Here is a 15,801-nt window from a genome sequence, read left to right as displayed (position 1 = left end):
ATAATGCTATTATGTTTGAAGGAAGATTGTGCATTCCATGTGATGAGGAGCTCAGAAATACAATCATGAGTGAAGCTCATGACACACCTTACACCGCTCACCCTGGAAGTACGAAAATGTATCAGGACATAAAGAAAAAGTTTTGGTGGGACGGAATGAAGAGAGACATAGCTTCTTACGTTGAGAGGTGTTTGACATGTCAGCAGGTGAAGGCGTTGCATCAACGACCCTATGGGAAGCTACAACCGTTACAGATTCCAGAATGGAAATGGGACCATATTACAATGGACTTTGTTACCAGTTTACCCAAATCAAGAGGAAACCACACTGCTATTTGGGTAGTCGTAGATCGACTAACGAAGTGTGCCCACTTTATCCCAATTTCCATTACTTATGGATCAGACAAACTAGCTCAAATGTATGTCCGAGAGATTGTACGACTCCATGGAATACCTATGTCAATCACTTCGGACAGGGATTCAAGATTCACCTCTCGATTTTGGACTAGTTTGCAGAAAGAGCTAGGCACTCAGCTGAATTTTAGTACTGCCTTCCATCCACAAACTGACGGACAGACGGAAAGAACAATTCAAACACTGGAGGATATGCTAAGAACAATAGTGTTGGATAGAGGCGGTGCTTGGGAATCAGTGTTGCCACTGGTTGAATTTGCCTATAATAATAGCTATCAAGCAACCATTAATATGGCACCATACGAGGCATTGTATGGAAAGAAATGCAGGTCGCCACTTTATTGGGATGAAGTAGGCGAGAGAAAGAATCTAGGGCCGGACGCAGTTAATGAAATGATTGAAATTATCCGACAGGTTCGGACAAGAATGAAAGAGGCCCAAAATAGACAAAAGTCCTATGCAGATACGCGCCGAACTGAACTACAGTTTGAAGTAGGAGATAAAGTTTTTCTGAAGGTATCTCCATCAAAGGGAATAGTTAGATTTGGCGTGAAGGGAAAACTCAAACCTCGTTTTGTGGGACCCTATGAAATCTTGGAAAGAATAGGCCAGGTTGCTTATAAATTGGCTTTACCACCAAGTTTCGGGAATGTTCATAATGTGTTTCATGTATCGCAATTAAGGAAATACGTGTTCGACCCCAAACACGTAATTCGTCAGGATGAGATAACTTTGAGTCCAGACTTAATTTATGAAGAAAGACCAGAAGCTATCCTAGATCGAAAGACACAAGATTTAAGAAATAAATCAATCGTACTGGTAAAAGTTTTGTGGAGACACCACGACCAGGAAGAAGCAACATGGGAACTTGAAGACAAAATGCGAGACAAATACCCAGAGTTGTTTAACTAGGTACGCAAATTTCGGGACGAAATTTTTATTTAGAGGGGTAGGATGTAGTAGCCCCACAATATTTATACTATTGTTGATTATATAATTAAATTCACATATTAGATTCTAATATAGATAGTCGTCAAATAGAGGACCGTAGTAATCCAATTTCTATTTGGGATTAGCTGATTAAATAAGAAATATATATTCAATTATTCATATTATTATTTGGGCAGCCCACCAATCCATACATGTAAGTTTAGTTTCAGCCCAATAGTGTTATTATTTGGGCTTAGGACTTTATTTGGTAACTACAGTCCAATTATTATTTATAAATTCAGTTTTAGATTAGCCCAATAACTGTATTGGCCCAAAATGTAATAAGAAGCCCAATTTCATTAACCCAACGGTTACTCTATTCTTGAATGGATTGATCAGTTACCCTATTCTTGAATGGATTGATCAGATCGAATTGGCTGCATTTATCTTGTAAAGAAACAAGATTTTTGTGAAAGAACATGTAGAGCATGATACTACACGTATCTCCAACTTATGACTCAGCCAATTGCTCAAACCGACTCAAACCCAAATAAATTTAAGAAGATACAGAAATCTCATTTTTTCCCCATTCTGCAAATTCCCAACAGCAAACAAATATTCCTCAGAATACAAATATTCCCCTAGCAGTTCACAGCAGAGAAGGTAGTTTTCTTTAATTCAGTGCAATTATCTCTTTGCTAAAATAGTAATCGACAACCAAGATGAACAATAGTTACATATCTCTAATTCTAATCTCACAAATACAGTTCTAATCTCATGAATACAGTTGTTTCTCAATAAGAAATAAAAAGGAAACAGACTTATAACTCATAAAAAAATTGAGTCTTGAGCAGCAGACGACTGTCACTCTGAGTAATCCCTTGAAACCTCGATTCCTGAATAGAACAAGTAGAGATTCATTATTTTGTGATGTTAAAGCTGAAATAGAAATTAGATTGGAAGGTTGCTGGAATTAGATTTTGAACTGGTGATTGAAATAGAGAAAGGGAAAGGAGAGGTTAGCAGCGGCAGGCCGCGAACCACCGCGATGGAGGAGCGGCTGGTGGCGGCGACCATCGGCGCTGCCTGAGCCACGGCAGCCGCGGTGGCTGCTGCAGTAGAAGAGAGAGGGAGATTGAGCAAGAGATAGTGAGATAGAGTGTGAGATAGAGACAGACAGCAGGAAGAGAGTGAGAAAGGCAGAACGAGGTAGAGGGAGAGAGGAGCGGGGCAGGCGGCGGCGAGCGCCGGCGCTGCAAGCGCCGTCGTAGCTTGCGGCGGCCGCCGCGCCCTGGACAGAGAAAGAGAGAGAGCGAGAGATCGAGAAAGGGCAGAGAGAGATGGAGTTCGAGGGAGAGAGCAGAGATAGAAGTAGAGAGAGAGACAGGGACTTACCTGAGTCAGAAGAGGCGGCGGCGTGACAGAGACGACGGCGGGGCGGCAGGCTTCACCGGAGAGACGAATTCCAGAGGGGATGAAGAGAGGTAGAAACCCTAGGATTTTGATTTTATAATTTGGGGATTGAAACATAGGGAAAGGAGAAATGGAGAGAAAGGAAGGGGGGAGAGGAGAGGCCGACCTCGCCGCGCCGGAGGCGGCGAAGGCCGGCGACGCTCACCGTTGACAGGGAGAGAGAAAGAGGACGACAGAGTTGAGAGAGAGAGAAGGAACGCAGAGAGAGAATGTAGATGTATGTGAGCGTGAGGAGATAAGAAAGAGAAGTTAATTTGATTCCTTTTATTAAAGGGAAGAATATAGGATTCTTAATTTATTTAGTCTAAAAATAGTTAATTGGGCTACTAATTATTGGATCAATTAAATTTTGTTGGGCTTTGGATTAATTCTGTAAATGGCCCAAATTTATTTTAATTGGACCTTTGATTTATTCAAACAAACTGCATTATTATTATTTGAGCCCAATAATTTATGTAAATAAGATTAACTATTTATTTATACTTAGAAGTAGTTAATTAAAGCATTAAATATAGAATTATTTTAGTTAGTAGTTAAACCTATATTAGATCATCTTAGAATCAAGCTCTTTAAAAAGAAAGAGGGAATTTATAATAATTCTACGTTAGTATTTATTTTTAATTAGTGTGAATAGAATTGATTAATGTCAGAGTTATAATTATTGCAGTTTCAGTCTAAGTTGGTTTGTTGATAAGTTTGTCAAACAACTAGTCTCCATTCCAAGATTTCCAATAGAAATATCACCTTAAAACCAACATAAGTGTTCTTTAAGTTAAATCCATATTATTTTCTCGTTATCTACTTAGTTAGTTAATCTATATTGAAGGTCATATACAAGAGAAGGTGAATCCATAGTTCAGAATCACCTGAATCATCAGACCACGATCAGGTGGGCTTTCTTATATAAAAATCAAAGTTTAGATTATGTTGCAGTTGAATAAAATCTTGCGAACTATTATCATTGCCTATCAATTTTAAGATTTATGTATGATACCTATCTGACATCAGCAGTTAATCGAATTCGGGTCCTGTTCTATCCAGATGTTAGACAGGATTAGTGTACACAAGGGACCGTGAGCCAATTAGCGTATCGGCCGGTCTAGGACCGTGAGCCGGTTTAGCGTATCGGCCGGTCTAGGACCGTGAGCCGGTTTAGCAGATCGGCCGGTCAGTGACCGTAGAAGGTGGCCACCTTCTCGGCACATAGTTATCATTGCAGATATGGTAGAGTACAAAAGAACATAGTCTGATCAGACGAACTTTAGTACAAGTAAATGACTAGTGGGTACAGACTTTTTACTAAAACCTCTGTACGCCATGAGAAAAGGCATGATAATTTACAGCTTTAGTATGCATATACGTATCTTTGGCATGTGTCCACTGAGTATTTTATACTCAGCCCGGTATGTATTTATAAACGTGCAGGTTGAGCAGAGACGATGATGAAATGGTGTCGAGCGGTCTTTTGCTTTGTTTGAATGTATATTTCGAGACGCATGTCTTCAACATGCCTCTCCAGTCAGTCTTCCGCTACGAACATATATTTTGTGTAAAGATCACAATAGGTCTTCTCTATTGTGATTCTCATATGTAAACTACATCTTTGGCTTGTGAAATCCTTTCAAGTTTATAAAGAGTGACTTCTTTATACATTAAAATTTTCTTTCGGTTCAGTGTAAACTTTCGATCCGCTTCTACAAATTAATCCCTTTCTTATTCCCGCTTCTTAATTCCCTCCCTTGGTCATGATTCCCCGGATTAACTATCCTTAGTTAAGCCCGGTCGTGACAGAGCTCCTTCAGCGATGCTATCAAAACCTGTTCTTCGTCCGTGGACCAAGAACGGCACTTTTGGTCCGGCTTATTACCCTTGCCAGAACGTGTACTGCCCTCGGTGGCTACAACACCAAAAAAATTTAAGTTTTGTTCAAGTATTGAGCACTCGCAACTTGCATTAATGAACACTTTTATGAACTGCCGGCAGTTGTCGAAAAAATGCCAACATGAAACTCCATAAAACAGATGATTCTAAAATAAACTGAAAAGGTTAAAAGCATATATCATGCGACAGCACTAGGTGTTCGTTGGGACACATAGCTTCATTCATAGTATATATTAACAACAAACTACACGCATATTACAGATGTGAACATTTTTGTGTCCCAAAACCAATGGCCATTATACATGAATGCATATAATACGTTTATCTCAAACCCCATTCCTGATAAATATGGCAAGATTTTATTGTATCTCAACAAGGAAACGAAGCGTCGGATAAGATGGAAAACCTGTTGTTGCTTGGCTCATTTTTTCGGCAGAGACGTCGACCTTGAAACGGCTTCAATGGAGGCTGTCGAATCTACTTCTCCTCAGCTGAAATCGGTAAGAGACGTTTCCTCTTCTTCGCTGGGTGGTGAAAGGGCCGAGAATGAAGTGGTTGTTTTGATAATGGGTAGTGGGCTATGTGTGAGGATACGCTAGGGATTTTAAAAAATGGATGAGGATAATTTTGGTATTTTAATTGTTTATCCAACCTATTCATATGGATACCAAACACATTTCAGGATTAATTAGCCAGGATATCAAACACCCATTCAATATTAGTAATCCATCCTAATCCACGCTAATTATCTGAATAATTTTTATCCTGACTAATCCTAAACTGAAAACCAAACGAGCCCTAAGACTAAGGAAGAAGTGAGGTTTATGGTTAATATCCCATGTTCAAATATAGTTGGTAGTATCATGTATTGCATGATATGCACAAGACCTGATTTGTCACATGCCATTAGTGTAACAAGTAGGTATATGAGTGGACCTGGAAAGACTCACTGGGAAGCATTGAAATGGATTATGAGATACATAAGAAAGACTACTGATTTTGGGATTTTATTTGAACAAAGTAATGAAGTTTCAGACTCAGTGTTGATTGGATACGTGGACTCAGATCATGCAGCAAATATTGACACAAGGAAGTCACAAACAGGTTATATTTTTACTCTTTGTGGTACAACTATAAGCTGGAAATTAGTGCTGCAATCTGTTGTAGCTCTCTCTACTACAGAGGCAGAATACATGGCATTGACTGAGGCTGTGAAGGAAGCTCTCTGGTTTAAAGGGATTTTGAGTGAATTTGGGATAAAACAGGAAAGTGGATTTTGAGTGAATTTGGGATAAAACAGGAATCTGGGCTGAATAAGAAAATCGAGCACTGGGAGGCCAAACTTTATTCAAGCTAGTAGATCTCCGCTTGGCCCAATAAAGGTTAAACTCCTTAAGTGGGCGTCCCCTCCTCTCTTAAGCCTTTGGGCTTGGTTTGATTTAATTATGTTTTGGCTTATTATTTAGGTATGTCTAATACCTAGTATAAGTAATAAGACAACCCTAAACCTAATTAATTAATCACACACGTGAGGAGACGCCAACTTTGAGGGAGAGGGCTTGAAGCACGTTGCCACCCAACGTCGAGCTCTACCGTGGGAACAAGTTGGAAGATCAACACTGGAGTCTTTGATCGTCGAATTTGCAAGTAAGTTTCAAACCCTTGCAATAGGCACTTGTGATTTTTGTATGTACTTGTTTGGCATCCGGAATGGGTCACGGGCAAATGGATCATACGTCAAACTATGGTTCCTTCAGTTCGTGCGATGGAGGGTGGTTGAGGCCGACGAAGGCGGGAGATATCGTTTGGTGAATCCTGAAGGAGCAGCAGCTAGGCCAGAACCGAGGAGGCCACAAGAGCAAGATGCACCCCGCCTTGTCAGCAGCGAGAGCGTGATGTTGTTGGCTGAGATGAAGGAAGTGAAGGACGAGCTGGTGATGTTGGGAGCGGAGATAGTAACCCTGAGGGAAGCAATGGATGCTGGCTTCAAGGCAATCATGGACCGATTGAATGCGGAGGAGAGATCCTCCGACCAAAATGACTAAGTTCTTTTCGCCTGAACTCTTAGATTAGGTTTTATTTTTGTCTTTTGATTTTCTTGTTTTAGTGTCTTTATAGCCTTTGTTTGAGTCGAGTCTTACTTGCACTGTTTGATGGTGATGGGAATATGCATGCTGATTTGGTTATGGTTTAATTTGGTGGTTGAGTGTGATATGCATGATGGTAGTTGTGAGGTTACTGAGAGTACCCCACCAGTGAGATCAGGGCCAAATTTATGAAAAATTGCATGTTTCTGGTGAGACTTTGCTGAGCTAGGGAATCTAGATTTTGTTTGAGAACTTATATTGCTAGTAATGACTTGTGTGATTTGGGCACATTTCTTTGATTAGGGCCCCAGATTCTTCTTTGTTGATAAATGTGAAAAGAATCCCTTGTTATGCCAATTTGAGCCGAATTCATTCTTTCTTGAGCCTTTCTATTGTTATATCTAAAAGAAAGAATTGTTGGAGTGCATGAAATGGTAAACAAGGAACTGGAGAAAAGAAAGAAAATCTGGGCACAAAAAAAAAATGAAATGAATAAAAATTATTGCCAAAAATCAAAGAAAGGATGAACCCTAGTGAAATGCGAGGGAATAAAGGGTGGTTGTAGCTTTACTGAACATGTACGCTGAGTAAGGGTGATACTGAATTAGCCACTGAACCATATTTATCCCACCTTTGCTCCGCATACCCCATTACAACCAAACAAAGATCCTCTGATGAGTCATACTAGTGTGTTCCACTTGTAGTTTTCAATCAAACTCTTAGAAGAACTGGCACAACAAATTAAGAGTGTATACACTTAGCCCGGTACTTGAGAGAAAGAGAGACTACTATCACACTTTATGCATGTTCATTACTCTGATTTGTGGTTTGACTGAACTGAATGATGCATGATAGTATGATCTGATCCTGTTGATAGTGCAAGTTTCGTGTCTCGTAGTTTTATTTCTTTCCTTTCAAACCTTTCTTCCGTGTCTTCTATGAATCCTGTTGGATTTGTATACTGAAAGCAAGAACGTTTTGTGCTTGTATACAATGATTCCTGTTTTCACTATTTAATCTCCTATCTGATTGGGTTCATGATTGCATATGTATGTTCTTTATCTCTATATAAGTAGATTATATGGTGTGTTGTAGATCACAGAAGACCATATAATTGGATTAACCTTAAGAGATATAATATGATCACAACCGAAATAACTCTAGGACAATTGGTTTAGGTTGCGGTATAGATGGAAGTAGTTTGTCTTGACTACTTATCTATACTGGTACGTAATACGTATTGATAGGACCACAGTGAGATATATTCTTCTATCTGACCTAAGTGAAGAATTAGAGATCTCGGTGACTTATAAGATCTTAATACTAATAAGATGTCAGATATATATGTTGATTTGTCTATCACTTTCACTTACTATGAGCGAGAGTTATATAGTAACTTGAGTACTCTGTATCTTGGGTGATAGCAGTTAATATATGATATCTGATTATCTTTATTGGTACTCGTATCCGTATAGGATAATGACATCCCCTTAAGGAGCTCAATAATGTTTATTGCACTAAACACTGCAGGTTGATTAAGTTCAGGTGCAATAATAAGGTTTGAGTGGTACTGCTTAAGGATTACGAAGAGATTAATTAATTTAGGCTGTCAGAGCTCTAATTAATTGATGGATGTCGGATATTTTAAATACGAGGATTTAATAAGTCTAAATACAAGTCCCGACTCATCACCGGTAATAAAGGGGTAAGTTAATATTGGTTCTCTAGTGGAATGAACTAATATTTATAAATTAATTATGGTCTGGGCTGACCATAGATAAATTAATTTATTTGAGGCCCATCTTTATTCCTTGTATTTGGTCCCTGGACTGGCCCAAAGTCTCCTAGCCCAGAAATAAGCAGAGGACGCCCCACACACCCTAATCTGCGCCCCACACGTATTTAATTTATTTAAATACAGCTGTCAGCTCTCAGGAAACATACACTGATAATTAATTAGGGTTTGAGAACTGAGGGAGGCGCAGGTAACGTGGGATATTCTTTGGCTTGGGTTTTCTCACAGTTCGTTGTCCATCCAACAGTGAGACTAGAGCGGGATACAGTCCAGAAGATCAGAACTGGAGTTGTTCGATACAATCATCAATCACCTGTGCATCCGATTCACAAGTAAGTAAATCCTAACACCTGTGTGCAGCTGTTAAATTCATAGGAGCATGTTAGGATTAATCGTTGTATGATGAATTAATAATAATCCAAGAAACGATCATCGGGCAAGTAGAACGTTAATTCAATTTAATATTCCTTCAAATCCACCTACATACTTGAGGGCAAGTATGGTTTAAGTGTGTAGGTGTGATGCGTCTTCGACTTTTGGGCCATTTGGCCCTATTTTTCTCTTTATTTGCGTCAATATAGGTCTGTCCAGGGGGAAAATGAAGTTGTTGAGAAATGAAGGTCCAGTGGAGCGGAAACGGAAAGAACGTGGTTGGAATGGGCATTACCAAGCCCAGATTGCTATGTCATGTTTACCAGCATGGAGCTTCGGCCGCAGTACCTCTCCAGTCTAACTTGGGGCATGGGAACCTGAAGCAACCCACCTGGTATGAATCAAACCGAAGAAAGCAGTCCGTCTGACCACTACCATGCGAAGCAGACAGCCAAGGCCAAGAAATGAAAGTAAATCTCGGAGATTTTGAGAAAGCCAGCGGAAGCAAAAGGAAGAAGCTGGAAGGATCTGAAGGAAGGGAAAGGTTGACTAAAGCTTGCAGCTGGACGCTATCTTCAATCGGATCAATCAAGGATTGAGCTAAAGAAGGAAAGAAGATCCCGGCGAAGATATGAAGCTGGCGCAGCTAGGGTTAGACCTCGACCATTCGACAGAATAAAAGATTGATGGTGTGCAGCGTGCACAAGCTCTTGGCCCTTTGAACTCCCGTTTTACTTTAGTTTTACTACTTTAATTCGCCGAAGTGTGACATCCAAACAATTTACATTCCAGTATTATTTTCCTATTTCCGTTGTGTTTGCATTCGAACAAGATTGAAGGTGGAGGTATTACTTTATCTATTTAAGTATTTCCTTTTGTTCCATGATGTGTTTAATTCATTTCGTATTTATGAATTCTGTTATGTGTGAGTAATTCCGTTGGTGAGGTTTTAGGGGTGGAAATAATTATTGTTAACATGTAAACATTTGTGAGGCATTTGTTCTTTCGGTTGAATCTCGTGGTTCCAGACGGATCTGTTCCAAACCATGGACAGTAGGGGCCTAACGGGTGATCTCCGTTCGGTAAAACGCTGTCCGTGTCAAGCAAAGGCCAGGGTATACCAGGGCGTGACAACCGATAAACCCACGACCGAGTAGCTGAGCAGCGTCAACAAAAGGCGTTGTAGATCCGGAAGGTGGGGAAAGGATTGATGGGATACACTGTCCTTCTCCAGTCTTGGGCTTCTCTAGAGGCTATCTATCAACTGTGACGAGGCATAAAGCCATGGTTATCAAACGAGGAAAGCAATCTCAGCGCCGTAACATGTCTATGACTGGTCGGCTGACAAGCCGAAAATGGTTGTGTCCAGGAGGCATGTGTCACTCAAAGTGCGGAGTTGGGGACCTCGGGAGAGAAGGTTGGTGAGGGTCATACTTGGTGAGTAACATGTATGACTACCATCTAAGGAGAAGTGAAGCACTGCATTGTGACCGGGGAATGTGTGATATTCGGACCAAGTGACCACAATGGGATCAACCATCCTAAATATGAAGTATAACCCCTTGAAATGCCCCAATGTCTTTGGGCCACGCCTTGGGTTTATATGGATCATGGACGGATTATCAGTATGCCAATGACCGAAACGAATGTTAACAACAGTTATGACCTAACCGAATAACCTCACCCCTTTGTTATTATTGATCTTGTTAATTTCTTGTGCAGAGTATACAGATTGAGACTTGTGACACCTCAGTTTGTCGTTGGAGAACAAAGTGGTTCCTCACTCCCTGCGGGATTCGACCCTACACTTACCACTAAGGCTGAGTTCTTGTTGTGGGACGTAGGAGCGTGTATTGTCTGTACTGGACATACACAAGTATTTTGCCCGCACCGCACGACAGGTGCGTGTCACCCACGAACCTTATAGACGAATTGAGGATTTTGGGTTCGGCCTTAATCCGGCTAGATGGTGTAGCTTACGTGGGTTCATCCCGGGGTCCCATCTAGTTAAGGAATGAATGAATGATTACTTCCCAAGGGTCGCCCAGGGACTACGAATGAAAATGATAAGGGTAACAGTGGTGCTATGGTATGGCGCGCGCAAATGAATGAAAATATTTTGTGATTGTAGAAGTTGAATGTTTATTTTTAAAATCTTCTATAATTCACGTATATGCATGGACTATCACATGGAAATGATAATTTCAAAAATGCACGACCCACTGGGTACACTAGTACTCAGCCCACAAATCTTTTCAATCTCTTCAGGTTAGTAAGATTGTCACGGCTGGACCTAATTAAGGATAATTAAACCGGGAAAATCATGACTAAGGGAGGGAGATTAGAAGCGGGGTAGAAAATGGGGGATAATTAAACAAGGAAGGATCGTATTTAATCATTGTTGACAAAAGGAATATTTATAATATAACGGAGGTTTAGTCATATTAACTCAAATAAATTAGTAAGTTCGGATAATTCCGACTTAGCCAAAATAACATAAAACTTCTGAGTACGTAGCGGAATAAGGTTCTGATTACATGTATGAAGACATGTATCCCCAGAGTTCATTAATACATAAGGATAAGACACAAGGGTTTCGCTCGTCACTTCATCACCACTGGCAGCTGCTCAACCTGCACATTTAGAAATATATGCAGGGCTGAGTACAAAAGTACTCAGTGGGCACGTATGCCTAAGTATAAAAATACATGCTTCAAAACTGTAAATTGTCATGCCATCATAAACAGTACAGCAAGGGAGTTTTTCACTAAACATGCCCAAGCTTACTAAATTCATTTGTGATTCTTAAAGTTCGTCTGCGCAGACTAAGTTCTCATAATCTATCATATCTGAAGCTGTGTGCGGAAGAGGTGGCCACCTCTCACGGACACTTGATCGGCCAACCCGCTCGATGACTCACGGTCACTGGTGTACACTAGCCCTGGCAGGATAGCTATCAACTGCTCAGGACCCGAATTCGATTACATAACTTGGCAAAGCCACATCAGATAGATATCATACTGAAATTGAAACATTTTATGGCAAGACAATACTTGAAATAACTTCAATTCAAAGATTTTATCATGAAATAACTTGCTTGAACGTAACATTTAAACTCATTTGATATATATGAAAGTAATGCCCACCTGATAGGATAATTCTGTGATACGGTGGCTCCTTAATCACTTGTTATTCCCGACCTTGACCTTTATCACGAGAATGTACATAAGATATTGCTCGATGAAAATCCTCAAATGAGAATGTGTATTTAACTATGCATGAACCTCATATGCATGAACTTATTATTCTGAACGATATTCAGGAACTTCTATTAGTAGTCTCTCCACATAGGACTGAGCAATGAGATTAGCTATCTCTCTTCTATCGTGGTCAAATAATTAACTATAAATATTCTGCTCATCTCAGGGTGTTCTAACCCTCCCAATGAATAAATCCAAATTGGAGATAATTGAATCGAATCAACCGATTAATCGAGGTTAATTAATATTCGAGTCAAAGAAATAATAATGGTAATTCAATAATTAAAAGGCTAAAACATAAGGAAGCCTAATAATTAATCAAGAATGACTCGAACGGAAATGAAGCAATCGGGCTGGAATAATATAATGACGAGGTCCAAATAATAATAATTATCTTGAACTCAAATAATTAAGGGAATAATTAGTTGGGTTCAACTGAAATAATTCATTGGTTCAGTAGCTAAAATAATTTGGCCCAAATGAAGAAGTAAATAGCTGGGCTAAACTAAATAAATCTGAAACAAGCCCAACAGAATTAAATAAGTTTCAGCCCAAGAAAATTAAATGAATTCGGCCCAGATAGAAGTAAAAATAGATGGCCCAATGAATTAATAATTCAAGTCCAAGCAAAATAATTGAGTTAGGCCCAATTACACAAATAAAGTGGAAAGCCCAAATCCTCCCCCATACATCTCGGTCTCTCTCTTCTCAATCAAAAGACGCTCCCTTCGGTTCTCTCTCTCTCCCTCGACCCGCCTTCAGCCGAGGCGTCCGACGCCGCGGCTCCGGCCCGGCCGTGCCTGGCCAAGGGCGGCGCCTCTTGCCGTCTCACTCTCCTCTCGCTCAAGCTGGCTGAAACAATGGAAGCCCTGCCTCTCCCCCTTTCAAAATCGAGCCCTAGCTCTCCCAAAATCAGAAATCGCCGCCGCCGCCCCTACAATTCCGGCAATCGTCCCTCCACCCTTATCTCCATCTCTGCCTTCTCTCGCTTTCAATTTCCTGAATTCAAGCTTTAGGAAAAAAAAGGGAAACGAGCCCTAATTCTCCCGCCTGTGCGTCGATCTGCTTCTCCCGCGCTCCTCCTCCCTTGAGAAAGCTCCGACGGGAGCTTCTCCTTTTGCTGATGTAGGGTTTTCGGCGAACAGGGAAAGGTCCGCCGCCTCTATCGTCCTCCGAGCTCCGTCGTGTGTCGGAAGTTCATCGTCATGCAGTTCTCCTTGGTCACAAAGCAGGGCAGTAGGCCCTCCCTCAACAAAAACTAAGTTTCTTACTCTCCTTCTTTAGCTACTATAAAAAGGTGTCTTTGTGTTGGTCTATACTCTGGTTTTTTCCATCTTGCACCTAGGTGCATTGTACCTAGGTGCCAGATGATCGACACGTGTCCTTCCATTTTAATTCCTTTTATTTTTATTATTTACTTTGTTTAACTCAACCCAGGTTCATTTAGTAAGCTCCACATGCCCAGCTGGCAGCTGATTAGCTGGAATCACAACACCTTTAACTAAATATTTTAATTCCCTTTATTTTTGTAAGGCCTAAAATATTGGCGGGCCCCACAATAAGCTTCCAAGGGAAGCTTTGTTTCATTTCAGACGAATTTTTTCCCTATCTAAAGTTTTTAGAATTTTTACTGTCAATATTTTTCCCGCTTTTTCGTCTTCACTCCCAGCGATTCCAGTTGAAGGTGTTGCGATTGTAGTTGGTTGTTTTTGGTTTTGCGATTTTCGTCCTCGGGTCCGGCGTTAGTTTATGTGTTGTTCGGCATTTTGAAGGGTAGGATTTGGAAGTTCTTTCGTCTCCTGCCGTTGCCTCCGGCGACTGTGTCCGTGGGTACGGAGCAATTTCTCCCTCTACAGGTGATTCCAGTTCGTAAGGGTTTCCAACCATTGGTGGTTCGCCTTCCGCCCAAGGCTCCGGCGACTCCCTCCACCATTCCTATGTACGGAACTTTCAGAGGTATCTCTTTTTCATTATTCTGTGAATGAGTTGAATCTGCTTCTTGGGGCTTGTAATTGTTGAAATTTTCTAGAGGAAGAATGGAAACCTCTCAACAAAATTCAACTAAAAAGAATAGACTAGCAGGGTGGTTCTCACTTGCCAAGTTTGAAGGTGCTTAAAATGTTTTTTTAGGCAAAAGGTGCTTAAAATGTTGGTATTCTTTCAGTCTTGTTATAGTTCCACCTTTCTCTTATCTGTGTTTGAACTCTGAATATGCAGCTGCAGAGATTTCTTTGAAAAAAACTCATGTTGATACTAATAAAGAGAGCTATCATGATGGAATAACTGTAACCACTAAGGAATATGCTGAAGATTTGAACAAAGAGATCATCAATTACAATGAAGTACGAACTCGTCTTCGCCGTCTAGAATCTGAGCTCACAAGAGCTCTGTGAGCTCTGTGCTCCATTAGATCTAAACGGGAGGATAGTATTTCAGAAGAGGCACACAACATTGTCTCTGTAACTTTCACTTTTGGCGTTTATTTTACCTGCAGTGGTGCTCCCATATGAGTTAGTGCAATTGCGGTAATTAGTGAATAAGAAAGCACTGCCATCTTAAGTGATAAGTTGAGCTTTATATGTTTTGTACTCCATATTTTTCATCATAACTAGAATAATTTGAAGAATGGGAGTTCACCACTCAGACCATAAAAAATTTCATGTGTGCCCGTCATTTAGTTGAATTTTGTTCAAAATTTCCATCGGCAACAGCTGTGTTGTTAATTTTGACAAAAAAAAAATGCCAAGTTAAGTGGCTTGTGGAAACTTTAGAGTAGCCATTGTGGATAAGTGATGTGTTTTTGGATTTGATGTGATGCAGAGAAGGATGAGAAGATCAAAGTCTGGCGTGTTTTCGATAACCTTGAAGCTGTATCCGGGCAAATACGAGGTAAGGTTGTCGGCACAACTTGACTACCGTACTTCTCCAGTCATATACTCAAAAGTGTTCCATTATCTTGTAGATCAAATTCATAGTTAATGGACAATGGAAACTCGATCCTCTGCGCCCTACCGTCAACAACAATGGACATCAAAACAACCTTTTCATCTTTACATATTTTGATGAGTTAATGTGTGTGTGTCTGTCAACACATGACTCCTTACTGCTTTTAATTTTGATTTTTGAGTACGTTTTCTGCTCGACGTTGAGTTCCTTCAGGGCAGATTCATGGAGGCTACTAAATTATACTCCCTCCGTCCCCAAAATAAGTTCCTCTTTGGGGATGGCACGAGTTTTAAGGAAAATTGTAAAGTGTATTGATAGTGGAAAAAAAATATGTTATACTCCCTCCGTCCCAATAAAAGTGGCCACTTTTTTTTGGGCACGAAGATTAAGAAGGGGATTGTTATGTTTTAATTGAGTGTGACCCACCAAAATTAGTGAGTAATTTTTAGAAAGTGGCCTACAATTGTTGACCAAATTATTGAGTACTTTTGACATTTTTAGAAAGTGGCCTACAATTGTTGACCAAATTAATGAGTAATTGTTGACTTAATTAAAGTAAACTTTTGCCATTTTTAGAAAGTAGCCACTTTTAATGGGACACCCAAAAAGGAAATGTGGCCACTTTTATTGGGACGGAGGGAGTA

The 15,801-nt window shown here is 40.3% G+C and overlaps 2 protein-coding genes and 1 long non-coding RNA gene across 7 annotated transcripts in view; 2 read left to right on the top strand and 1 right to left on the bottom strand.

Annotated features, from left to right (window-relative positions):
- Positions 1-15,801, top strand: part of LOC131018076 (pectin acetylesterase 7-like) — an 85,576-nt gene that overhangs the window by 27,474 nt on the left and 42,301 nt on the right. The window lies entirely within an intron of this gene.
- LOC131018081 (uncharacterized) lies at positions 1,992-3,065 on the bottom strand. The gene is made up of 2 exons (XR_009100016.1): positions 2,739-3,065; positions 1,992-2,239 (listed from the first exon to the last, which is right to left on the bottom strand). It is a non-coding gene; the product is annotated as an uncharacterized LOC131018081 (long non-coding RNA).
- LOC131018078 (uncharacterized) lies at positions 13,788-15,797 on the top strand. Of its 3 annotated transcripts, XM_057946807.1 has the most exons (5): positions 13,788-14,167; positions 14,241-14,320; positions 14,429-14,553; positions 15,032-15,100; positions 15,174-15,797. In XM_057946807.1, the coding sequence occupies exons 2-5, from the start codon at positions 14,248-14,250 to the stop codon at positions 15,570-15,572; spliced, it is 666 nt and encodes a 221-aa protein (XP_057802790.1). In that variant the 5' UTR covers positions 13,788-14,167; positions 14,241-14,247; the 3' UTR covers positions 15,573-15,797. The 3 variants fall into 3 exon arrangements, 2 of the variants coding, with proteins under 2 accessions (XP_057802790.1, XP_057802791.1); XM_057946808.1 differs by lacking the exon at positions 14,241-14,320; XR_009100014.1 differs by lacking the exons at positions 14,241-14,320; positions 14,429-14,553 and having other exon boundaries at positions 15,174-15,351.

The sequence above is a fragment of the Salvia miltiorrhiza genome, chromosome 3, assembly GCF_028751815.1.
Source record: "Salvia miltiorrhiza cultivar Shanhuang (shh) chromosome 3, IMPLAD_Smil_shh, whole genome shotgun sequence".
Classification (NCBI taxonomy): Eukaryota; Viridiplantae; Streptophyta; class Magnoliopsida; order Lamiales; family Lamiaceae; genus Salvia; species Salvia miltiorrhiza.
Note: the sequence above shows the minus strand (reverse complement) of the source record. Positions and strands in the feature narration are given on the sequence as shown.

Excerpts from the sequence above, each read along its gene's own strand:
- LOC131018078 (XM_057946807.1), top strand. The coding sequence starts at position 14,248 with ATGGAAACCTCTCAACAAAATTCAACTAAAAAGAATAGACTAGCAGGG. Across the intron at positions 14,554-15,031 it reads AGATCATCAATTACAATGAA|AGAAGGATGAGAAGATCAAA; the intron begins GTACGAACTCGT and ends GATGTGATGCAG. Across the intron at positions 15,101-15,173 it reads TGTATCCGGGCAAATACGAG|ATCAAATTCATAGTTAATGG; the intron begins GTAAGGTTGTCG and ends ATTATCTTGTAG.